Source organism: Prionailurus bengalensis, chromosome B4, assembly GCF_016509475.1.
Source record: "Prionailurus bengalensis isolate Pbe53 chromosome B4, Fcat_Pben_1.1_paternal_pri, whole genome shotgun sequence".
NCBI classification, from domain to species: Eukaryota; Metazoa; Chordata; class Mammalia; order Carnivora; family Felidae; genus Prionailurus; species Prionailurus bengalensis.
In genome coordinates this window covers 81,782,839-81,808,887 of record NC_057358.1, presented here as the reverse complement: position 1 = coordinate 81,808,887, position 26,049 = coordinate 81,782,839, and the positions used below count along the sequence as shown (strand labels likewise).

The window sequence follows — 26,049 nt, the reverse complement described above, 5'->3', positions numbered from 1 at the left end:
CCACATATTGAATTCAGAATTTTCTAGTAGCCATATTATAAATAAATTAATGGTATATTTTTATGTAATCAAGTATATCAAAATATTGTTTCAATGTGTCATCAACACAAATTTATTTTTGATCTGTATCACAATCAAGTTCCTTGAAATGTAATTATAATTTTGTTTTATACTTGCTTGTTTCTCAAGGTGTAAATGAAGGAGTTCAGGAAGTAGTTCCGAATACAGGAAGCAATGAGAACTATCACGCCCTGATTAATGGCCACTGTTTCCGTGCTTATTGTTTAATATAGATGAAGGTACTGGTTTCATAGGTTTCCTTTGAGTTGTAGTCATTTCTGTGCCTAGTTTAGATACATTTCATGTTATTTACCTGTTTTCACAATCTTCCTAATCATTTTAGTATCTCAAGATCCAACGTATATATTTATAGATAAAGGTATAGAAACAAATACAGAGGCGGATATATAACCATTTTCCCTACAAATTTACTTGTATTTTAAGAACTGTTAGCACTTTTAGTTCAAATTAACCTGTTAGTCTGTGGTTGCATTCAGGATTCAAAATTGTAGGAGCCTACATGTTATAATTCAGCTTCTGCATTAAGATACAAACATTTGTCATAGCTTCCTTTTTTTTTTCGCCTAAAGATATTGTTGTTGTTTGTAATTGTGACAGGTGAAATAAAATGGAGTAATTTATGTTAAGGCATTTTAAAATGAATCTGAAAGGCCATTAAGCAGGTGGGCTATGTGCATATCCTCACCAGGTAGAACCAGGAACTTCTGAACAGGGCCAAACCCTAAATACTTCAAGGACTCTGCAAGAACATTTATAACTTGCTATAGTAATAGAAATTTACTTAGTGATGGCCTTAGCAATCAGTTATGTTTAGCCAAGATTAATTTTCTGCTGCCAACACCAATCAATTTTTTTTTTTTAATTTTTTTTTCGACGTTTATTTATTTTTGGGACAGAGAGAGACAGAGCATGAACGGGGGAGGGGCAGAGAGAGAGGGAGACACAGAATCGGAAACAGGCTCCAGGCTCTGAGCCATCATCAGCCCAGAGCCCGACGCGGGGCTCGAACTCCCGGACCGCGAGATCGTGACCTGGCTGAAGTTGGACGCTTAACCGACTGCGCCACCCAGGCGCCCAAATCAAAATGTTTGAAGACAATTTTTACAAGCCTTCCCTTTTTGGTTTTAAAACCCCCTGACTTTTGCTGCCTAGCGGGATATTACTTGGTTTGCTGCCCAAATCTGTGTACTTGAATTGCAAATTTTTGATCCCAAATACACCCTTTGGCTTGACTATTGCCTCCTGTCAATTTTAGGTTGACAGTGATGTGAATAGTTTATTTAATGCACTAGTCACATATCCCTTCTAAAATGTAAGGCATTAGGGGCAAGAAATTTTCAGGTTTCTATTCAATCTCCAGGGCTGAAATGGTGTCTGGCATCAAAAATACTCTTGAAAGCTAGAACTGGAAAAGACAATAAGCACAAGTACTCTATCCAAAATATGCAATGAACTTGTTGGTTGTGCTTATTTTGTCTTATTTTGTTTGCAGTTTTGTAAGGTCTTGTTAAGATGTGAGGTCTGTCTTTTGTTTCTTAGAAATGTATTATAGTTTCTTTTTAAAAGAGCTTCCTAAAATAGTTTCCTTGCCAAGAGAGGTATGACTTAAAACTCTAAAGGAGTATACTTTTTATGAAAACATGATTTCTCTACATTAGCAAATTCCATTACTTCTTTGAGAATAATGCAATTTTCTTGATTGAGTCTTTGAGAGCTTGTTTTACTTGCTTGTTTCTCAAGGTGTAAATGAAGGGGTTCAGCATAGGAGCAATGGATGTAATGAGGACTACCACACCCTTGTTACTAGCCACTAATTCCTTTGCTGAAGGGTTAACATAGATGAAAATGCAACTTCCATAGGTGATGGAGACCACAATCATGTGGGAAGAACATGTAGAAAATGCCTTTTTTCTTTGGTGGGCAGAAGAGAATTGTAGAATGGCCTTGATGATGTATATGTAAGATAGAACTACACATATAAGGGTCATAATAAAGGTCAACACAGCACAGACTATGACCATCTGCTCTATGAGCCATGTTTCTGAGCATGATATCTTTAGGAGGGGGGATACATCACAGAAAAAATGGTCAATAACATTAGAGTCACAGAATTCCAGCTTTAGGCCCAGGCTGAGCGGTGGGATTATGACCAAGAAGCCAGTTGTCCAGCACCAAACGATGAGTCTTCTACAGACCCTGTTGTTCATGATGGTCACATAATGCAGGGGTTTGCAGATGGCCACATACCTATCATAGGACATGGTGGCAAGGAGAAAAAATTCTGTTACACCAAAAAGATCAGTAAAAAACATTTGAGTGACACATTTGTCATATGTGATTGTCTTGTCTCCTGTTGATAAGTTGTACAAATATCTGGGAATACAAGCAGAGGTAAATGAGATTTCTAAGAAGGAGAAATTTTGTAGGAAAAAGTACATAGCATTTTTAAGGTGAGAATCTATGAAAGTAAGGGAGATGATTATCAGGTTCCCAGTTATACTCAACATGTAGGTGAGAAATAGAAAGATGAAAATCATAGTCTTCAGTTGTGGATCATCAGTTAGTCCCAGTAGGATAAAAGTTGTTACTGTGTGGTTTCTCATCATTGACTTCTGACTTCAATCTGCATTTAGAATTCAGATATATTCGATATGCACAGAGTGGTAATTAATGGAAGAAAAAACTATGCAAACAAGCACATGCACTTAAAAAAAGTTTTATATACAAATATTATCAATACATTGGTATCCTAAATTCCACAATTGTGTATTTTTGGTAATTTCATGGGAGATTTAAAAAAATCAGAAAAGTCGATATTACACTCCAAAATATTGTGGGTGCTTCCTTATCATTACATTTTATTCACAATTTATATCTTATTTTAGTTAGACCTAGGATTTGATTTTCCCTACAGGTAGATTTGACTGCTAATGCTTTGTGAGATCAATTTGTCCCTGTTCACAGACTGATTCCTAAAGCTAAATCTTAAACTTTCATTACCACCATCATGCATTTCTTCCAAGTTTGATCCTTGTGATAAAGAACAAATATATCACAAATAGTTTGGGACTCACTCTGTATATATAGGTTCTCCACATCCACTACCAGATATGTTGAGCTCCAGTATTATAATTTAAAAAATACGTGTTTTCTTTAAACAACTTCTTCCTTACTGATTTTCCTGACTCTCATGATTTTCTGTGTAAAATTACACTCATTTTCCACTGTGGTACAGAAGACAGGAAGTGTTTTGATGACAAATATATTGTATAGAATGATAATATGTAGGTGTTGGGTGTAAAATATATAGGCATGTAAAAATCCTTAAAATTTTTCTCAGTTTTCAAACTGTTTAATTAAGGTTGGATTACATTCTGAAAAACTGTTTCTAATATTACTAACTACAAAAAAATTGAGATTGAATTATTAAACATATTCTTCAAGCATGGCTTGCTTTCACTGTGACTCAGTTTTATCTACAGAATGGAAATAATATTTTCCTTCATGTATACATACTAAGTTAAATGTTAATATATAAGGTACTTAAAAAGTACATGGCTAATAATGAGTAATAAATGTATTTTAACTTTTAATGACCTTGTCCAGAATGATTTTCCAGTCATCAATATACTGTAGTCCTGTTTTGTCCTCATGAATCTAATGAAATAATTTATGCCAAAAATTATCACTTTTTTTTGTTTTTAAAGTTTAGCAAATTTCTAAGTAGAATGTGTACTTTCAACCACACAATATTCACAGCATTCTCTCATAACTTAATATCACCTACATGTTTACCTGTCATCTTTTTGCTTTCTAATTTCTATTTCTTTTTTCACTGGTCTCTCTTATGTTGAAATAGTTCTTAATACTTCTTAACACACATACTCTGAGTATTTTCTTGAAATTCTTATCTCTAAAAATGATTGCTCTTTAGTCACATAACCAAATGCACTCCAGACATAAAAAGTCTAAAATGAAACTCTCACATTCTCATCCTATTTCTCCCTTATAATATAACTTGTATATTACATTTATTGAGCCTTTACTATATGCTATATACTGAAACACTTTACATGGATTATTTATCTGGAGTAATCTTCCCTCCAGTGATCTGTATTTCCCCATTCCATCTCAGTCTCCAGTCTCCAGTTTTGCTGGGAATGCACATATTTAGCCATTGGTTTTTAATTTTGAGTTCCCAGAATTTGTGCTTGGGAGATGTATCACTTCCATCATGGCATTCAAACTATGCAACTCTTAGGTGACCTCTTATTTATTGTTGCTTAAACTAATGCTATCAATGACTATACACTATCCAAGATTAAATACTCTAAAAATGATGTTCAAAACCCATATTAGAACTTCCACTGCTGAATTTTATACAGTCAGGAAATTCATTTACCAGAGGTGAATGTGACCCAAGTCTCAAAAAAAATTGAACTGAAATGACAGAATTTATAATACTTACACTCTGGAAGTTAATCATAGCTTCTTTCTATTAAGTTGTTTAACTGCAACTGTTCTTATAGCTACAACTTGAAAACAAATATAATGTTGAAAGCCAGCAAGAAACTTCTGGTCACTACTGGTTGAATCTAATCTGGCCACTCCTGCAGTAATAGTGCTTGGGAATATACATAATTTCCTTGAGTTTTTATCTCCAAACAATTGTATCAGTTCCCTCACAATAGCTATAGTGCCATCACAAGCCTAGAAAATAGTTTTTTATTTTTGTCTTTTTAAGCTTTTAATCATTGAGAAGAAAAGTAGGTATAAGGGCACTCCTAGTAGCCTTGGAAGAGTTGATGTTCTGAACTATTTTGCTGAGAGAGAATCTTCAAATTTCAAGCTTGATATTTATTTGCCAAATCTGCAACAAAATTAATAAACGGAGTCCTTGGTGACCCAGATTCAAAAATCACTAATGAATCATCTGTGTAATCATCTTGTATCATCTGACCTTAGGGTAAAAAAACAAACAAACATACCTAACACAGTAGTAGTGGGAATGTGGCCTTTGGAGACAGGAACAGCAATAGAATCATTTAGGACACTGGTAGGACAACACTAACTCTTAACCTAGTCCAGTTTCTTTTTACAAATTCTTATCATGTAAGGAAGTTACGAGATGATAAATCTCCCTGTCTGCTTTTCTGAATAGTTATAAGATGAACAAATCATATATTAAAACATTTGATTAACTATGTAACAATAAAAAAAATCACAGTGAAAAAGATAAAGACAAATTAGAGGTAGCAAAAGTTAATACTTTGGAAAATATCCTTCCATATTTTCTTTCTTATAAATATATCCATGTTTGTCACGTGTAATAATTGCAAATGCACAAACATTAAAAATACCTCTGTGTTGGGATATACAGATTGTCTCAGCTATTTTATTCTTAGAAATGAACCTAGGTGTATCTCAATAATTATTGATATGCATCATTTTTTTAAGTTTATTTTTGAGAGAGAGAGAATCCCAAGCATGCTCTGCACTGTCAGCATGGAGCCCGATGTGGAGCTCGAACTCACAAACTGTGGAATCATGACCTGAGCTGAAACTGAGAGTCCAATGCTTAACTGACTGAGCCACCCAGGTGTCCAGTGATATGCATCATTTAAAATCTATTTAATATTAGTCCACTGTTTTAATAACATGAAAGTGTCAACCAACTTTTATCACTATTGTAAACGTATGCTGCTTCTAAAGTTTCACCATTGTAAAATATCACTGTATGGATACTTATGCTGTTTCCAATTACCTTAAATTGTTTTGGTTCTTTTATATTTTTGCAATCATAAAAAATTTTACAATGATAAAAAATTGTGAAAATATTTTGTACATTATCAGATAATTGATAGAATTGAAAAATTTTCATAATATTGATATATTTCTAACAGCATTTTAGTTTTATTAATATTAGTTATTATAAGTAATAATATTTTCTTTAAATTAGGTGTATGAGTGTCTTCGTGCATATACCTGAGTCATGAAGGTACATCTTATTTTCTTTTAAATAATTATTACCTTCATTCATTTTTTTACTTTAATTTTTATTTTTTAAAATTTACATCCAAATTAGTTAGTATATAGTGAAGCAATGATTTCAGTAGATTCCTTAATGCCCCTTACCCATTTAGCCCATCCCCCCTCCCACAACCCCTCCAGCAACCCTCAGTTTGTTCTCCATATTTATGAGTCTCTTCTGTTTTGTCCCCTTCCCTGTTTTTATATTCTTTTTGTTTCCCTTTCCTTATGTTCATCTGTTTTGTCTCTTAAAGTCCTCATATGGGTTAAGTCGTATGATTTTAGTCTTTCTCTGACTAATTTCACATAGCATAATACCCTCAAGTTCCATCCATGTAGTTGCAAATGGCAATATTTCATTCTTTTTGATTGCCAAGTAATACTCCATTGTATATATATGCCAGGTCTTTATCCATTCATCCAGTGATGGACATTTGGGCTCTTTCCATACTTTCACTATTGTTGATAGTGCTGCTATAAACATGGGGGTGCATGTGTCCCTTCGAAACAGCACACCTGTATCCTGTGGATAAATGCCTAGTAGTGCAATTGCTGGGTCATAGGGTAGTTCTATTTTTAGTTTTTTGAGGAACCTCCATACTGTTTTCCAGAGTGGCTGCACCAGATTGCATTGCCACCAACAATGCAAAAGAGATCCTCTTTCTCTGCATCCTCACCAACATCTGTTGTTGCCTGAGTTGTTAATGTTAGCTATTCTGACAGATGTAAGGTGGTAGCTCATTGTGGTTTTGATTTGTATTTCCCTGTTGATGAGTGATGTTGAGCATTTTTTTCATGTGTTATTTGGCCATCTGGATGTCTTCTTTGGAGAAGTGTCTATTCATGTCTTTTGCCCATTTCTTCACTGGATTAATTTGTTTTTTGGGTGTTGAGTTTGATAAGTTCTTTGTAGATTTTGGATACTAACCCTTTATCTGATATGTCATTTGCAAATATCTTCTCCCATTCTGTCGGTTGCCTTTGAGTTTTGCTGATTGTTTCCTTTGCTGTGCAGAAGCTTTTTATTTTGATGAGGTCCTGTCGCAACCAGCACGACAGACACCGAGGTCAGGGTCCTGAAGGTAGGGGAATGCAAGAAAAAAAAGAGAGAAGAGAAAGTTTGGGAACAGGAGGGTCCCCTGGGCTGATGGCCCAAGTGACGACTTTATTGTTGCTGTACACAATCTTTTATAATATAAGACTCTTATGGATCAGGTCATTCTAAGAATAAACAGGTTTCACATGATCACTGCCAGCCAAAACATTTAGTTCTGTGTACCTTGTGAACTTTCTGAACGGGTCACAAGACCTTGTTGATAGATTGCTAGCAAAACACAATTCCCATGTTTGTTTCTATCTGACTCGGGGTAGAAAAAGGGAGGTAGCATTACTGCCAACACCTGCAGACCACAGGCTTCAGGAATTAACTTTCTCAGCCTTGACAAGGCTTTCGTATGCCCTTGAAAGTGGGGGAATGGGAGGGGGAACCACCGGGTTGGCTTGAGTCAACAGGGAACGTTGCTCGACCCAGTCTCAGCCTGGCACCGGGGCCCGGCCCCCCACATGTCCCCCTATTGTTTGTAATTGCAACATGTGCATCCTGGCCTGGTATGTGGTAAAGGCAGTAAGACCCCATCTCCAGAAATAACACAGCAAGACAAGTATAACAGATATTACGGAAACAACTCCAATAAAGATCCAAAAGGAATGCTGAAGAATATTAAATGGATTAAACCCATTAAGTTGGTGCAGTATGGTTTCAGCGAGATCTCCGGGGTTAGGGAAACTGAGTGAGCTACTTGCAACAGCATTTATCTCTTCTTGTAGCTGTAAGAGGTCTAAGCTAGTATTAGCATCATGCCAAACCCCTTGTAAATGACGACGCACTTGTCCCCATGTCACATTGGTATACTCTAAAGGGGTAACACAGATATGCTTATATGCATCGTGACAAATTAAAGAAAGTCTGGTACGCAAAACAGCAAACTGATCACGAAGATACATCAATGCTTCTTGTAGTGCCTCTAACTGGGCTTCCAATTTATGGTCTATTTGTTCTTGAGTGGCAAACACCTTGGATACATTATGAGCCAATTCATTTACATGGGATGCCGTTTGGGCACTTTCATGTAAGGATATTACAGATACAGTTGCAGAGGCAATTACAGTCACTGCTGCCATGAGTCCAGCAATTAAGAGTCCAAGAAAGCGTTTGGTCCTGCGCAGCTGTTTACTGATTTCTAAAGCCAGTTGCATCCCATAATTAGGATACCAAGGTCCTGTAACATTTACTGGCCACATCCAATAGGGAGGTTGTAAGACCAGATAAACCTTCATTCCACTTCTAGAGGGTCCATCTACTGGTAGACAGTTGGTCAAACCACAAGCAGGACATGTCAGCCGGTATAACTGATGACCATCTTCTTTCACTGGAGTAATGGTCCCATCTCCAACAATCAGGTAGTAGGGTGGAGGAACACAGGCACGCAATTGCAGAACTGGAGAAACATAATATTCTGGAAAACTAAAGCTGTCATTAGTATATATTTTATCAAAGGTAGCATATAATTTCCAAAGATCAGAATGAATTCTTCCTTCAGGGAATTGCAAAATGGTTGTGGGATAATCTTATGGTGTACCTGTACCTCGCTAGGAGGTGGATCCACGACCCTGGAATCAAGAGTCTCATGCTCTACTGACTGAGCTAGCCGGGCCTTTCGGGAATAATCTGTAATGGTATGGTTTATGTCTTTAGGAGTCATCCTCAAAGAAGAGGATTGGGCACATATACCCCAAGGTGAGTCCCCAGTAAGGCCTTGACCAGCTGAGGGACATATAGGAAGATTCTGAGGGGGATCACGCGGTCCAAAAAACATCCATTCTCCTAATAATTCTCTCTTTTGCCAATAAGCGGCAACGGAGCGGGGTACCCGTTCAGAAAGATGCTTGTCATTTTGCCACATAGTATAAGTAATAGACTGCCCTACTGGTTCCGTACCCAAACACCCATAAGCAAGTTTGTACGGTGTAGACTCCCTTTGCAGGCAGATGGGTACTCCTGCAGAGAGTGCCGTCCAATTTATAGAGGCCGACACAGTGGGCAAAAACCCTGCATCTTCCCCTCCCATAAAGGTGAGATTGGTGTATACTTTGGGTGTGGGGTCTCTCCATGTTACAGGTTGTGCTGTAGGAGGACCTACCATGTATACCCAATAAATAGCAGACTCCCCGGTTGTAGTTAGAATGCACAGGTATGCCAAGAAGACATGTGTGGCCGTTACCTCTCTACCTGAGGCTATCACTACATCAGTGGCCTGGGTCAGCAGGTTCTTTATCTGTCCCCAGGTGGGTGTACCCGCCTTATGACTCCGCCGTTGTCGTTTCTGGGGGAGCTCCGTCACTGTCAATTTGGCCATTTTTCGGCGCAACCGTAATGTCTCTGAGGAGCTGAAGCGGGACCCAGAGTGGCGCTTCCTCATCCTGTGCAAAAACACAAGCATACCCTCGCCCTTTTCGAAGGACTGGGTCTGGGCCTCGCCAAATGCCTTCCAGCGTATCTTTCCATCTTGCCATCAAGAGAGGTTCTTGACTCTTTCCCCAGTGACGCTCTGCGGCAATCATCCCTGCTTCATTGACATTTAAAAAATTTAAAACATACAACACAAGAGTGAGATATACATGTGGGGAATACTTTATCTTTCCCTTTAATATCTCCCCCTCTTTAAGTTTTTGCAGATACTGTTTTAGAGTCAGATGAGCTCTCTCAACAATAGCTTGTCCTGTGGAATTATAAGCAATGCCAGTTGTATGCTCAATTCGGAATCGGTGGCAAAATTCTGTAAAAGATTTAGAAGTATAAGCACTACCATTGTCAGTTTTTATTTTATGAGGTTTGCCCATTGCTGCAAAGGCAGAAAATAGGTGATTTTTAACATCAACAAATGCTTCTCCTGAGTGGGCTGAAGCATGTATATAGCCTGAGCAAGTATCTACAGACACATGTATATATTGCAATTTCCCAAAAGGTAAATATTGGGTGACGTCCATTTGCCACAAGTCATTGGGCCGAAGACCTCAGGGATTAATGGCATAGACCGGCTGTGGGAAGAATTGTGGACAGATGCCGCATTGTTTAACAATTTGTCTGGCCGCTTCACGAGATATTTTGAATTCTCGTCGAAGGGCTGCCGCATTCTGATGAAAATTATCATGACTCCTTTTGGCTGTTTCCAAAGGAGTGGTAATGGGCAGAACTTGCAATAAATGGGTTGCTGCATCGGCTATCCGATTCCCAGCAACTAGGGGACCAGGCAGGTCGGTGTGAGCTCGAATGTGGGAAATATAAATTGGACTGTGCCGTGAATTAAGTTTTTGTATAGCATGAAATAGATGATAAAGTTCCTCATCTGCTGTCAGTATAAAGGCAGTGGGAAGTTGCAACACGGCTTTGACAACGTATTGACTGTCAGAATAGACATTTATAGATTCCGGATAAGTTTTTAGGGCTACCTGTACAGCATAAAGCTCAGCCCTTTGGACAGATTTAGTCATATAATTTAAAGTGATCAAATTTTTATGTTGGGAAGTGACATAATATACTGCAATTTTACCTTCTTTACTAGCATCCACAAAAATGGAAGTAGCATCTTCAATCGGCTGACAAACAATAGGATTATAGGGCAAAATATCTATAAGACTGAAACCTTGTATTAAAGAATCAGAAGGTAAATGAAATTTAATTTGACCTGTAAAATTAGCCAAGGCAAGTTGCCATTCGATGGACTGGGCAAAAGCAGCGTCCACCAGCTTCTGTGTCAGAAAGGCACATGCAATAAATTCTGGATCATGTCCAAAGAGCTGAACAGCTCGGGATCTTCCTCTAATGATGAGAAGACAAACCATAGATAGCAAAGGATTAATGACATGCAGAGAGTGTAAGGCTAAATGTAGCCATTCAAGTGGACCATGAGATTGCCACAGAATTGCAAAGGGGATGACCTGAGGTTTTAATTATTATTAGATACAAAGGCTGAGAAGGGTCAATTCTAGTGACTTGGGCCTGCTGAATGGCCTGTTCTATATGTCTTATAGCTTCTTTAGCTTCTTGAGTGAGACTTCGCGGTGACGCTGGAGAACTATCTCCTTTTAGAATATTAAACAAAGGCAGTAATTGTTCTGTGGTGACCCCTAGTGTATTTCTAATCCAGTTTATATCTCCTAATAATTTCTGAAAATCATTTAAAGTAGTCAAATGTCCGGTTCTAATTAATACTTTCTGAGGTCGCACAGTTGATTTGGAGATGAGATACCCTAGGTATTCAAAAGGTGCTTCCCTTTGAACTTTCTCAGGGGCAACAATCAAATTATATGCTTTAAGGCATCTGTGAAGAGAAAACCTCCTGTAATAATTCCTCAGTTTCAGCAGCCAAAAGTAAGTCATCCATATAATGGATACAATATACATGGGGAAAACTCTGTCTAAAAGGGGTAATTGCTCTGGCCACAAATTCTTGACATAAAGTCGGACTGTTAGCCATGCCTTGCGGTAAGACCTTCCACTGATACCGCTTAGCAGGTTCCTGTAAGTTAGTGGAAGGCAGGGAGAATGCAAAATGTTCTCTGTCACCAGGGGCCAACGGAATGGTAAAAAAAACAATCTTTTAAGTCCAAAACTAGCAATTGATATTGTAAAGGAATGGCCGATGGGGAAGGGAGGCCAGGTTGCAAAGCCCCCATGGGCTTCATGACAGCATTAATTGCTCTCAAATCTTGCAGCAACCTCCATTTATTTGACTTTTTTCTAATCACAAAGATTGGGGTGTTCCAGGGACTGGTGGAGGGAACTAAATGACCTAATTGCAGTTGTTCCTCTATGAGGTGAACAGCAGCCTCCCTCTTAACAATAGGTAAGGGCCATTGGTCAACCCACACTGGAGTGGAAGTCATCCACTGGAGAGGCATAGTGTGGGGAGTTTCCAATGGCCCTAGGAAAAACCCAATCCGAAATGGTCTCTTTTAGGCTCGTGGACATATGGCTCAGGATTCCCTTGCAACTCCTTCCCTAAGCCTTTCCCCTCAATATAGCCCATTTCCTTCATAAGGTGCATAGCAAGATTAGTCTGTTTTTGAATCGGGACTGCCTTAGTCTCCAGAGTCAAACTCATAGTGGTTAATATGTCCCTGCCCCAGAGATTAAGATCTATATTCAAAACAAAAGGCTGAAAAGTTCCAGTCATACCATCAGGCAGTCTCCAATGTAAATAATCAGAGCTTTGCAACGGAGCAGAGGCATAACCAACACCTTTAATTGGAATATTAGTCACTTGAGTAGGCCATGTGACAGGCCAATTTTTTTGAGCAATAACTGAGACATCTGCACCTGTATCCACTAGTCCCTCAAACGGGACTCCTTGGATATGCAATGTAAGCATGGGCTTTTCTACAGAGATCACTTTAGCCCAGTAAAGATCTGTGGAGCCGAACCCTTGATTTCCCCGATAAGGTTTAACAGCCTTATTATTGGAGGATATCCAGGGTATCAAGATTAATTGTGCTATGGGAGTCTTGGGCTCAAGCACCAAAGTTCCCATAGTTAAGCTGGCCAAAATTTTTATTTCTCCAGTGTAATCTTCATCAATAACTCCAGGATAGATCACCAATCCCTTAAGAGTCCAGCTGGATCTTCCCAATAATAACCCCCAAGTATTCCTGGGTAGAGGCCCCCATATCCCTGTGGGGATGGCTTTAGGGGGCTGTCCTCCTTCTAGGTAAACGGACTGAGCTGGGGTAAGATCTAGTCCTGCACTGGCGGGGGTACCGCGGTGTAGTTGGCTAATACCTGGGAGGTCTCCAGTGTTGGACACAATGGGTGGGAAGGTGCCTGTGGGAACATTGCCGCAATTGTTTGAGGGGCCTGCGGCTGGCCCCGCTTCCAGTTTCCCTGAAGAGGTTTGCCATTACAATCAGTTTTAGAGAGGCATTCATTGACCCAGTGATACCCCCATCTACATCTGGGACAAATAATTGCCGGCTTATTATTAATGTTAGGGCCACTTGGCAAACCGGGGGTGGTTGGAATTATTTCTGTACTATGACATTGGGCCTTCATATGGCCCTTTTGGCCACATTTGAAACACACTATTCCACCCAGCTTCCTTGGATTAGTTCTTACGTTTTTACCCTGAAGTTGGGCATGCACCTGTAAGGGGTCTATTCCCTTTAAGGCGGCTGCCAAAGTAATGCCCTGAATATAAGATGGTCCAATCTCAGCACATAGTCTGACATAATCCTCCAAGGTACCCTGATTTTTCCAAGGACGAATGGCTGCCTGACATGCAGAATTAGCATTTTCATAAGCCAGTTGTTTTACAATAATGGTACCTGCCTCCCCATCAGTAACGATACGACTGACTGCAGTCAAAAGGCGCCCAACGAAATCCTGGTACTTCTCATCTGGCCCTTGCTTAATTTTAGACAATTCCTCAGTTCTGCCCCCTGTGGAGGGGAGTTTTTTCCAAGCTGCAATGGCACAGGTATTAATTTGATTATATGCAATTTCAGGATAATTCAGCTGGAGGCCCACATCATAATATTGTCCTGTACCTGTGAGCATGTTAAAATCCACTGGTGTGTTAGTTCTTTTATTATACATAGCCTATTTTTCAGCATTCTCTGCAAATTCTGCTTTCCACAAGAGGTTATCTCCCACACTCAAACAAGCCTGAGCAATGACCTTCCAATCTCCTGGGCATAATGCCTCCCTGCTCAAATTATCAAGCATAGACAGGGTAAAGGGAGCTGTTGGACCATACTGGGCTGTAGAGGATTTCAAATCTTTCAGCAATTTAAAACTTAGGGCGGAGTACACTCTCTGTCCCCCCTGCTGAATAACAGGGTAAGCGTGAAAAGCAGAGGTGACTTCCCCATACTGTGTTGCTTGATACAGAGTCCGCTGCAAAGGAGTAGCTCCCATAACGGGGTAAGGTTCAGTGGACTGTTGATTCTGAGTAATAGGGAAAGCCAACCGACGTAAGCCTCTATCTGGTGCCTGAAGAGAAGGTCGTTTTAAAGGTACCTTCTGGACCAGAGGGCCTAGAAGGCAGGCTTCCTCTGATCTTCCAAATATGGCCCATCATCTCCCTGATCCCCAAAAGGAGAGTCGTCATTATTTTCTGGATCTTGCACAGATAACTGTTCTAGGAGGGGGAGAGGAGGTAAAGGTGAAGGCACCCGTGACTGTCCCGAAAGGGCATTGAAAGTAGTTTCTGGAGGGACAGGAGCATCTGAAGTCACTAAGGGTTGGGCTGCTTCCGAGCTAAGAGAAACTATTTCAATAGAATCTTGGGGATCAAGGACCTCCTTAATACAGGTCCAAGTAGACCACAAAGTCCCTGGAACTGCAGCTCCACGAATCTTCATTTGATTTTTAAGTTCCTGACCAACTCGCTGCCAATCCTTTAAATCAACTGTACCCCCATCTGGAAACCATGGGCAATAATCATGCACTATGTCAAAAAATTCCCTAAGGGCTGACTGAGAAACCTTAATTCCCTTCTCCTTCATAAGAGCCTGCAAGGCAGTTATAAAATATCCCTGTTCCATAGACTGTTTCTGTCCCATAGTTTTACTCCTGTCGTCTGTGCTGCTGGCACAGTTCCCCTACCTGAATTAGACGCCACGTGGTCCGCTTTCACTTTCCTCCTTGTTGTCTCAGGTCCCTGTTCGGGCGCCACTTGTCGCGACCGGCGTGACAATCACCGAGGTCAGGGTCCTGAGGGTAGGGGAATGCAAGAAAAAAAGAGAAGAGAAAGTTTGGGAACAGGAGGGTCCCCTGGGCTGATGGCCCAAGTGACGACTTTATTGTTGCTGTACACAATCTTTTATAATATAAGACTCTTATGGATCAGGTCATTCTAAGAATAAACAGGTTTCACATGATCACTGCCAGCCAAAACATTTAGTTCTGTGTACCTTGTGAACTTTCTGAACGGGTCACAAGACCTTGTTGATAGATTGCTAGCAAAACACAATTCCCATGTTTGTTTTTATCTGACTCGGGGTAGAAAAAGGGAGGTAGCATTACTGCCAACACCTGCAGACCACAGGCTTCAGGAATTAACTTTCTCAGCCTTGACAAGGCTTTCGTATGCCCTTGAAAGTGGGGGAATGGGAGGGGGAACCACCGGGTTGGCTTGAGTCAACAGGGAATGTTGCTCGACCCAGTCTCAGCCTGGCGCCAGGGCCCGGCCTCCCACATGAATGGGAGGGGGAACCACCGGGTTGGCTTGAGTCAACAGGGAACATTGCTCGACCCGGTCTCAGCCTGGCACCAGGGCCCGGCCCCCAACAAGGTCCCAGTACATTTTTGCTTTTGTTTCCGTTGCCTCCAGAGATGTGTTGAGTAGGAAATTCCTGCGGGCAAGATCAAAGAGGTTTTTGCCTGCTTTCTCCCTGAGGATTTTGATGGCTTCCTGTCTTACATTGAGGTCCTTCATCCACTTTGAGTTTCTTTTTGTGTATGGTGTAAGAAAGTGGTCCCGGTTCATTCTTCAGCATGTTGCTGTCCAGTTTTCCCAGCACCACTTGCTGAAGAGACTGTCTTTATTGCATTGGGTATTCTTTCCTGCTTTGTCAAAGATTAGTTGCCCATATGTTTGTGGGTCCATTTCTGGGTTCTCTATTCCATTGATCTGAGTGTCTGATTTTGTAACAGTACCATACTGTCTTGATGATTACAGCTTTGTAGTATAGCTTGAAGTCTGGGATTGTGATGCCTCCTGCTTTGGTTTTCTTTTTCAAGATTGCTTTGGCTATTCACGGTCTTTTCTGGTTCCATACAAATTTTAGGATTATTTGTTCTGGCTCTGTGAAGAATGCTGGTGTTACTTTGATAGGGATCACATTGAATATGTATATTGCTTTGGGTAATATCAACATTTTAACAATATTTGTTCTTCCTATCTAGGAGCATGGAATCTTGCTCCTTGATCGATTCCTTGATTACTCTTTCTGTTGCTTCATTGTTGGTGTATAGTAATGCAACTGATTTCTGTGCATTGATTTTATATCCTGCAACTTTGCTGAATTCATGAATCAGTTCTAGCAGTTTTTTGGTGGAATCTTTTGGGTTTTCCATATAGAGTATCATGTCATCTGCAAAGAGTGAAAGCTTGACCTCCTCTTGGCTGATTTGGATGCCTTTTATTTCTTTGTGTTGTCTGATTGCAGAGGCTAAGACTTCCAATACTATGTTGAATAACAGTGGTGAGAGTGGACATCCCTGTCTTGTTCCTGACCTTAGGGGGAAAGCTCTCAGTTTTTCCCTATTGAGGATGATATTAGTGTTGGGTCACTCGTATATGGGTTTTATGATCTCGAAGTATGCTCCTTCTATCCCTACTTTGTTGAGGGTTTTTATCAAGAAAAGGTGCTGTATTTTGTCAAATGCTTTCTCTGCATCTATTGAGAGGATCATATGGTTCTTGTCCTTTCTTTTATTGATGTGATGAATCACGTTTATTGTTTTGTGGATGTTGAACCAGCCCTGTATCCCAGGTATAAATCCCACTTGGTAGTGGTGAATAATTTTTTTAATGTCTTGTTGGATCTATTTGGCTAATATCTTGTTGAGGTTTTTTGCATCCATGTTCATCAGGGAAATTGGTCTATAGTTCTCCTTTTTAGTGGGGTCTCTGTCTGGTTTTGGAATCGGGGTAATGCTGGCTTCATAATGTTTGGAAGTTTTCCTTCCATTTCTATTTTTTGGAACAGTTTCAAGAGAATAGGTGTTAACTCTTCCTTAAATGTTTGGTAGAATTCCCCTGGAAAGCCATCTGGCCCTGGACTCTTGTTATTTGTGAGATTTTTGATTCTAATTTGATTTCCTTACTGGTTATGGGTCTGTTCAAATTTTCTATTTCTTCTTGTTTCAGTTTTGGTAGTTTATATGTTTCTAGGAATTAGTCCATTTCTTCCAGATTACCTATTTTGTTGACATATAGTTGCTTATAATATTCTCTTATTATTTTTTCTGTTGTGTTGGTTGTGATTTCTTCTCTTTCATTCTTGATTTACTTATTTGGGTCCTTTCCTTTTTCTTCTTGATCAAACTGGCTAGTGGTATCAATTTAGTTAATTCTTTCAAAGAACCAGCTTCTGGTTTCATTGATCTGTTCTACTGTTTTGTTTTTTTTTTTTTGGTTTTGATAACGTTAATTTCTGCTTTAATCTTTATTATTTCCTGTCTTCTGCTGGTTTGGGGTTTTATTTGCTGTTCTTTTTCCAGCTCCTTAAGGCATAAGGTTAGGTTGTGTATCTGAGATCTTTCTTCCTTTTTTAGGAAGGCCTGGATTGCTATATACTTTCCTCTTATGACCGCCTTTGCTGCATCCCAGAGGTTTTGGGTTGTGGTGCTATCATTTTCATTGACTTCCATATACTTTTTAATTTCTCTTTTAACTGCTTGGTTAGCCCATTCATTCTTTAGTAGGATGTTCTTCAGTCTCCAAGTATTTGTTACCTTTCCAAATTTTTTCTTGTGGTTGATTTCGAGTTTCATAGTGTTGTGGTCTGAAAATATACACGGTATGATCTCGATCTTTTTGTACTTACTTAGGGCTGATTGGTGTCCCAGCATATGGTCTATTCTGGAGAACGTTCCATGTGTACTGGAGAAGAATGTATATTCTGAATATATCTGTTAAGTCCATCTGGTCCAATGTGTCATTCAAAGCCATTGTTTCCTTGTTGATTTTTTGATTAGATGATCTGTCCATTGCTGTGAGTGGGGTGTTGAAGTCTCCTACTATTATGATGAGTTTCTTGATGTTTGTGATTAATTGATTTATATATTTGGGTGCTCCTACATTTGGCACATAAATGTTTACAATGTTAGGTCTTCTTGGTCTATAGACCCCTTGATTATGATATAATGCCCTTCTGCATCTCTTGATATACAGTATTTTAAAGTCTAGATTGTCTGGTATAAGTATGGCTACTCCAGCTTTCTTCTGTTGACCATTAGCATGATAGATGGTTCTCCATCCCCTTATTTTCAATCTGTAGGTGTCTTTAGGTCTAAAGTGGGTCTCTTGTAAACAGAATATAGATGGGTCTTGTTTTCTTATCCATTCTGTTATCCTATGTCTTTTGATTGGAGCATTGAGTCCATTGATGTTTAGAGTGAGTCCTGAAAGATATGAATTTATTGCCATTATGATGCTTGTAGAGTTGGAGTTTCTGGTGGTGTTCCCTGGTCCTTTCTAATCTTGTTGCTTTTGGTATACATATAATATATATATATTTTCATCTTTTGTCCCCTCAGAGAGTCCCCCTTAATATTTCTTGCAGGGTTGGTTTAGTGCTCACAAACTCCTTTAATTTTTGTTTGGGAAGCTTTTTATCTCTCCTTCTATTTTGAATGGCAGCCTTGCTGGATAAAGACTTCTTGGCTGCATATTTTTCTGATTCAGCACACTGAATATATCCCACCACTCCTTTCTGGCCTGCCAGGTTTTTGTGGATAGGTTTGCTGCAAACCTGATCTGTCTTCCCTTGTAGGTTAGGGACTTTTTTTCCCTTGCTGCTTTCATGATTCTCTCCTTGCCTGAGTATTTTGTGAATTTGACTATGATATGCCTTGTTCATGGTCGGTTTTTGTTGAATCTAATGGGAGTCCTCTGTGTTGCCTGGATTTTGATGTCTGTGTCTTTCCCCAGGTTAGGAAAGTTTTTCTGCTATGATTTGCTCACATAACCCTTCTACCCCTATTTCTCTCTTCCTCCTCTGGGACCCCTATGATTCTGATGTTGTTCCTTTTTAATGAGTCACTGATTTCTCTAATTCTTAAATCATGCTCTTTTGTCTTAATCTACCTCTTTTTCTCTGCTTCCTTATTCTCTATAAGTTTGTCCTCTATATCGCTGATTCTGTGTTCTGCCTCATCCATCTTTGCTGCCGTGATTGCCGCTCAGTTATAGCATTTTTAATTTCATTCTGGCTATTTTTTTTACTTCTTTTGTCTCTGCAGAAAGGGATTCTAATCTATTTTCGACTCCAGCTAGTATTCTTATTATCATGATTCTAAATTCTGGTTCAGACATTTTGCTTGTGTCTGTGTTGGTTAAATCCCTGGCTGTCGTTTCTTCGTGCTCTTTCTTTTGGGGTGAATTCCTTCGTTTTGTCATTTTGAAAGGAGAAAAGGAATTAATGCGGTAGAAAAATTGAAACTAAAAAAATTAAAATTAAAAAAATATTAAAATTAAAAATTAAAAACACACCCACACAAAAATTGAATAGATGATGCTAGATCCTAGGTGTGTTTTGGTCTGGGTGTAGAAACTGGTTTGACAGATTAGAGAAACAAACAAAGAAAAAACGGGGGGAGAGAAAAAAAGGAAATCATTTGAGAATTTGAAAAAATGAATACACTAAAGTAGGCTAAAATACACAAAAGTAGAGAATATAGTAGCAAAAATTATAGAAAAGTATTTTTAATAAAAATTAAAAAGAAATGAATTTTTTCATTTTCTGTATTTAAGAAAAAAGAAAAAGAGAAAAAATAAAAAAGGAAAAGACAAAAAAGAAATAGTTTGAAAATTTGAAAAAGTGAATACACTGTAGTAGACTGAAATAAAATGATGGGAGTAAGATAGAATTTGAAAAAAATTACATAAAAGGAAAAAATATAGTAATAAAAATTAAATAAGAATATCTTTAAAAGAAATTGAAAGTAAAAATGAAGTTTTTCTCTTTCTGCATTCAAGAAAAAAGAAATGAAAAAGAAAAAGAAAAAAAGGAAATTGAAAATTTGAAAAGATGAGTACACTGAAGTAGACTAAAATAAAATGATGGAAGTAAAATAGAATTTGAAAAAATTTACACAAAAGAAAAATAGTAATAAAAATTAAAGACATATTTTTAATAAAAATTGAAAATAAAAATGAGTTTTTCCTTTTTCTGTATTCAAGAAAAAGAAAAGAATTGTAAAAGAGAAAAAGGAGAAAGAGAGAAAAAAAATTGAATAGATGAACCTGCTAGCAGATTGAAGTAGGACTGAAATTGCTTTGTTTTCCCCTAGAGGTCAGTCCATGTAGCTCTTTATAGTCCATAGATTAAGCCAGTGGTGAGAGGTTTGTGTTCTTGAAGAGTGAAGTTGGCCCAGTTGGTCAGGGCTTGGTGTAACAGCTCCGCTCTCTCCTAGATGGCACTGCTAGCCTACAGGGGTGGATTGTTGCGGTGCTGGTCGGTGTGCATGTGCATGCGCAGGAGCGGTGAAAAATGGCACCACTAAGCCACCCAGTCTGTTCTCCTGGATCAGCAGTCGCGCTTCGGTCCTCCGTTTTCTGCTCTTGTCCACTCCCCGCTTTTCCACTCTCTGTGACCAGGCCCCAGGCGGTACCTCTCTCCCAAGTTTTGTCTCAGATGCCTCTGTTTTCCCCAGCCCCTTATTTCTGAATGACTGGGGCTTTGACCCGCTCTGCCCCTCTGCGGGAGTGTTTCAACGAGCGATGGCGGAATGAGCAATGGCTGAATGTCGGCTGCACCGAGGAACGCATGCTGGATCCTGCTGTTGCCAGTGCCCTGAGACTGCAGCCAGGTGCCAGCCTGCCTCTCAAAAAAATCGCGAGACAGTGTAGCCTCAGTGTTTCAGGGACCATGGAAAATTGCAACACACATCTGACACCAGACTTCACCCTCAACAACCTTGCCCCAGCACCAGCGAATGTGGCTGCCTTCCGGGGTCTGCTGGGACCAGGTGGCTTCAACAGTCTGTGCCAAACGTCCTTCCATCAGTGGAACTGCTTTTCCCCGTGTGTTCTGAGAACCTCCCGGACCCCACTCTGTTCCTGGGGATTCGCCTTTCCCACCAGAGCACTGCCAAGTATCGAGCTGCAGAGTTGCAGCCTTTGCACTCCCCTTGTTTACAATCTTAATGGAATTTAAACCCTCTCCTTTCTCCTGTCTCCCTTTTTAGTTTAGTCCCTGCAGCTGTTTCCAATTTTCCACTTTCTCTCCAGCTGCTTTTGGGGAGGGGTGCTTTTCCTGTATGCTCCCCCCCTCCCCAGTCTCTGTCCTATCTCCACCCACAAAAGGGGTTCCCTACCTTTCAGGGCTTCTTGCTCCCCAAGGTCAGCTCTTCCTGTCGCGTACCTGCTGAATTCTGTGGTTCAGGTTGTGCAGATTGTTGTGTTAATCTTCCAATCGGTTTTTTTAGGTGTGTAGGATGGTTTAGTGTTGGTCTGGCTGTATTTCATGGACGTGAGACACAAAGCTTCCATGCTGTTCTGCCATCTTGGCTCCTCCCCGCCTTCATTCATTTATGGATTAACATGGGGGCAAGGCTGGGTTGCAGATTTATTAAAGTAAAATTTGCATACAATAAATGGGCGCTTTTTAATATTTCAATTGATGAATTTTTATGAAAATATGCCTCATTATTACCACCACTGAAAAAACATTTCCATTTTCCTACAAAGTTCTTGTATGTCCCTTCCTAGTAAAATCCTCTATTCCCTGCCAACCAGAAATCTGTTTTCCATCATTTTAGATTAGATTAGATTTTTTCAAGCACAAGTCTTTTTTTTGTGTTTCATATGAATGTAATCATACATGGCATTCTTCTCTTTTGTGCTTTTTATATTCATTTACCATTGCATATATCAGTAGTTGTCTTACTGAGAAATATTCCACAATTAAGATATATCACAATTTGTTTATTTAATAATAGATGGACATTTTGAGTATCTCTGGGCTTTGGCTATTTTGGATAAAGTTGATATGAACATTGATCTACAAATTTTGGTGTAGACAGGTGTTTCATTTCTCTCAAGTGAATACCTAGGTCTCAATTGCCTGAGCTAATGCAAATTTATATTTGACAGGCAAACAATTTCAAAGTGGTTGTAACGTTTTTTTATTCTCAGAAACAATGTATGAAATTTTTAGTTGCTCTTAACATCACTAATACTTTGACATTCTGAGTCTACTTTTTAAAATTAAAAAAACATTTAAGTTGAAATATAATTGATATATATCACTATATTAGTGTCTTGTTTACAGTGTAATGATTTGGCATCTTTATGTATTGTGAAATAATCACCATAATAAGTCTAGTTAACATGCACACAGTTACACACCTTTCCTTTCTTTTCAAGTGATGAGAACTTTGAAGAGCTACTTTCTTAGCAACTTACAAATATACAATATATTTGACTATAGTCACCATACTGTATGTAACACCCCCGTCACTTATTTATTTTATAACTGGAAGTGGAAGTTTGTACCTTTTGACCAATGTTACCTATTTTGCTCACCCCAACACACCCTGCCTTTGACAAACACCAACCAGTTCCTTGTATCTATAAGTTTGAGTTTTAAAATTTGTTTTTAGATTCCACACATAAGTAAGATTATATAGTATTTGTTTTTCTGTGTCTGACTTATTTCACTTAGCATGATGCCATTAAGGTCTTTTCATGTTGCAGATGGCAATGTTTCTTCTTTTTTATGGTGAATAATGTTCCATTATATATACCACATCTTCTTTACCCATTCATCTATCATTGTACTATCAATTGTTTCCATGTCTTGGCTATTGTAAATAATGCTGTAGTGAACATGCAGGTGCATATGTATTTTCAAGTTAGTGTTTTTGTTTCCTTCGGATAAATACCCAAATGTGGAATTGCTGAGTCATATGGTAGTTCTGTTTTTATTTTTTGAAAAACTTCCATACTGAGGAAGCCTCCATGGTGGCTGTACTAACTTACATTCCTAACAACAATATATGAAGGTTCCCTTTTCTCTACATCCTCACCAACACTTGTTATCTCTTATCTCTTGTCTTCCATTCTAACAAGTGAGAGTGATATCTTATTGTGGTTGTGATTAGCATTTCCTTCATGATTAGTGATGCTGAGCACCTTTTTCTGCTGGCCATCTGTATGTCTTCTTTTGAAAACTATTCAGATCCTCTGCCTATTTTTTAAACTGGATTGTTTTTTTTTCTATAGAGTTATATAAGTTCTTTGTATATTTTGCATATTAACTCCTTATCAGATATTTGATTTGCAAGCATTTCCCCCCATTCAATAAGATTGTCTTTCTATTTTGTTGATGGTTTCCTTTGCAATGCAGAAGTTTATTAATTTGGTGTGGTTCCACTTATTTAGTTTTGCTTTTTGATGCTTTTACGTTTGGTGTCAGACCCAAGAAAATCATTGCCAAGACTAATGTCTGAGAGCTCACCCTCTTTTCTTCTAGGAGTTATGGTTTCAGGTCTCATGTTCAAGTCTTTTATGCATTTTGAATTGATTTTTGTGTGTGGCATAAGACAGGGATCCAATTTCATTCTTTTGCATGTGGCAACTCAGTTTTTCCAGCACGATGTATTGAAGAGAATAAAAATAAAAATCTTTCCTTATATATTCTTGGCTCCTTTTTCACAATTTAATTGACCATATTTGTGTGGATTTATTTCTGGACTTTCTCTTCTTTTCCATTGATCTATGTGTCAGCTTTTATGCTAATACTATACTGTGTTGATTTCTATAGCTTTGTAATATAGTTTGAAATCAGAAAATGTGATGCCTCCAGCTTTGTTCTTCTGTATCAAGATTGTTTTGGCTACTCAGGGTCTTTTGTGATTCCATACAGATCTTAAGATTTTTTATTTTTTTGTGAAAAATGCTGTTGGAATTTTTGTAAAGATTGACCTGAAAATGTCAATTGCTTTGGGCAGTATGGACATTTTAACAATATTTTTTCAGTCCATGAGCATAGTATATCTTGCTATTTGTGTTCTTTTCAGTTGTCTTTATTAATGTTTTAATAGTTTTCAGTGTATATAGGTCCTTGGTTAAACTTATTCTTAAGTATTTAATCTTTTTGATGCTATTGTGAATGGGATTGTTTTCTTATTTTCTTTTTCTTAATTTCAGTTCATTATTAGTATATAGAAATGAGACTGATTTTTGTATATTGGTTTTGTAATCTGAACATTTACTAAAAATTTCTTATGATTTGTAACAATTTTTTTGGTGGTTTAGAATTTTATATATAATATGTCATATCCAAGTAGATATAGTTTTACTTCTCTGATCTTGATGCCTTTTATTCATTTTTTTTGCCTAATTATTTGGCTAGGACTTCCAATACTATGTTGAGCAAGAAGGTTAAGAGTGGGAATCTTTATCTTGTTCCTGATTTTAGAGTAAAGCTTTCAGTTTTTCATACTGAGATTAGTGTTATTTGTAGACTTTTCACATATGGCCTGTATTCTGTTGAGATATGTTCCCTCTATACCTAGTTGGTTGAGGCTCTTTTCATGAAAAAAGTGTTGAATTATGTCAACTACTTTTTATGCATCTATATGGAATTTTATTCTTCATTTTCTTAATGTGATGTATCACATTGATTGATTTGTGGATGTTGAAACATCCCTTGGGTCTCTGGAATAAATTCCACTTGATCATGGTGTATGATTCTTTTTGTGTCCTGTTGAATTGAGTTTGCTAATCTTGTGTTGAGGATTTTTATATCTATGTTTATTAAGGACATTGGACTGTAATTTTCTTGTAGTAGTTTCATTGATATTTTATATTGTCTTTTTAGTCTCTATTTCATTTATTTTCGTTCTTTGTCATTTCTTTCCTTCTATTAACTTTGGGCTTTGTTTGTTCTCCTTGTTTAGTTCCTTGCAGTATGAAGGTAGGTTGTTTGTGTGAGATCTTTTCTTTCCTTTTCTTTTTTTGTTTTTTGTTAATGTAGGCATTTATCATTATAAACTTTACTCTTAGAACTTTTTCCTGCATCCCATATGTTTTTGTATGTTGTATTTCCATTTTAGTTTCTCAAGATATTTTTTCACTTATCCTTTGATTTCTTCTTTGGCCCATTGGTTGATCAGTAGTTGATCATGTTGTTTAATCTCCACATATTTGTAAATTTTTGAGTTTGCTTCTTGTAATTGATTGATTTCTAGTTTCATACCATTGTGATTGGGAAAGATGCTTGACATGTTTCAGTTTTCTTAAACTTATTAAGACTTGTTTTGTGGCCTATCACATGATTCTATTTGAAGAATGTTTTATATATGCTTGAGAAGAATGTATATTCTGCTGCTGTTGGATGGAATATTCTATAAATGTCTCTTAGGTCGATCTGACCTAATGTGTAGTTAAAGTTCAATGTTTTTGCATTGATTTTCTCTATGTATGATCTATCTGTAGATGGAAGTGAGGTACTAAAGTCCCTACTATTATTTTATTGTGTCCATTTCTCTCTTCTGATCTGTTAACATTTGCTTTATATATTTGTGTTCTTTTATGTTGGGTGCATAAATATCTACTGATTTATCTACTTGATGAGTTGATCTCTTTGTTACTATATAACGACTTTTTTTGTCTGTTGTACTGTCTTTGACATAAAGTCTATTTTTCTGGTATAAGTATAGCTACCTGTTTTCTACTAGTTTCTCTTTGCATGGAATATCTTTTTCAATCCCTTCATTTTCATTTGATTTTGTCCTGAAAGCTGAAGTGAGTCTCCTGTAGGCAGCGTATAGTTGGGATCTATATATTATCCCTTCAGCCACTGTATGTCTTTTGATTGGAGGAGAATTAGTCCATTTTAATTAAAGTAATTATTGGTAGGTATGGACTTACTATTGCCATTTTGTTAATTGTTTTCTGGATGTTTTGTAATTCTTCTATTCTTTTGCCCTCTTTTGTCATTTGATGGTTTTCTATAGTGGTATGCTTGGATTGCTTTCTCTTTATGTTTTTTGTATCTACTATAAATTTTTGCTTTGTGGTTACCATGAGGCTTACATAAAACATCTTATATTTATAAGTCTATTTTAAGCTGATAACAACTTAGCTTTGAGTACATACAAAAGCTCTACATTTTTGTGATGTAAAATAGTGTCCTCTGGTTTTC

At 38.1% G+C, this 26,049-nt stretch overlaps 1 protein-coding gene across 1 annotated transcript; it reads right to left on the bottom strand.

Moving 5' to 3' along the window:
• Positions 1 to 1,748: 1,748 nt before the first annotated feature.
• LOC122473100 (olfactory receptor 6C2-like) lies at positions 1,749 to 2,687 on the bottom strand. Its single transcript, XM_043563213.1, has one exon. The coding sequence runs from the start codon at positions 2,685 to 2,687 to the stop codon at positions 1,749 to 1,751; it is 939 nt and encodes a 312-aa protein (XP_043419148.1).
• Between the last annotated feature and the right edge of the window lie 23,362 nt (positions 2,688 to 26,049).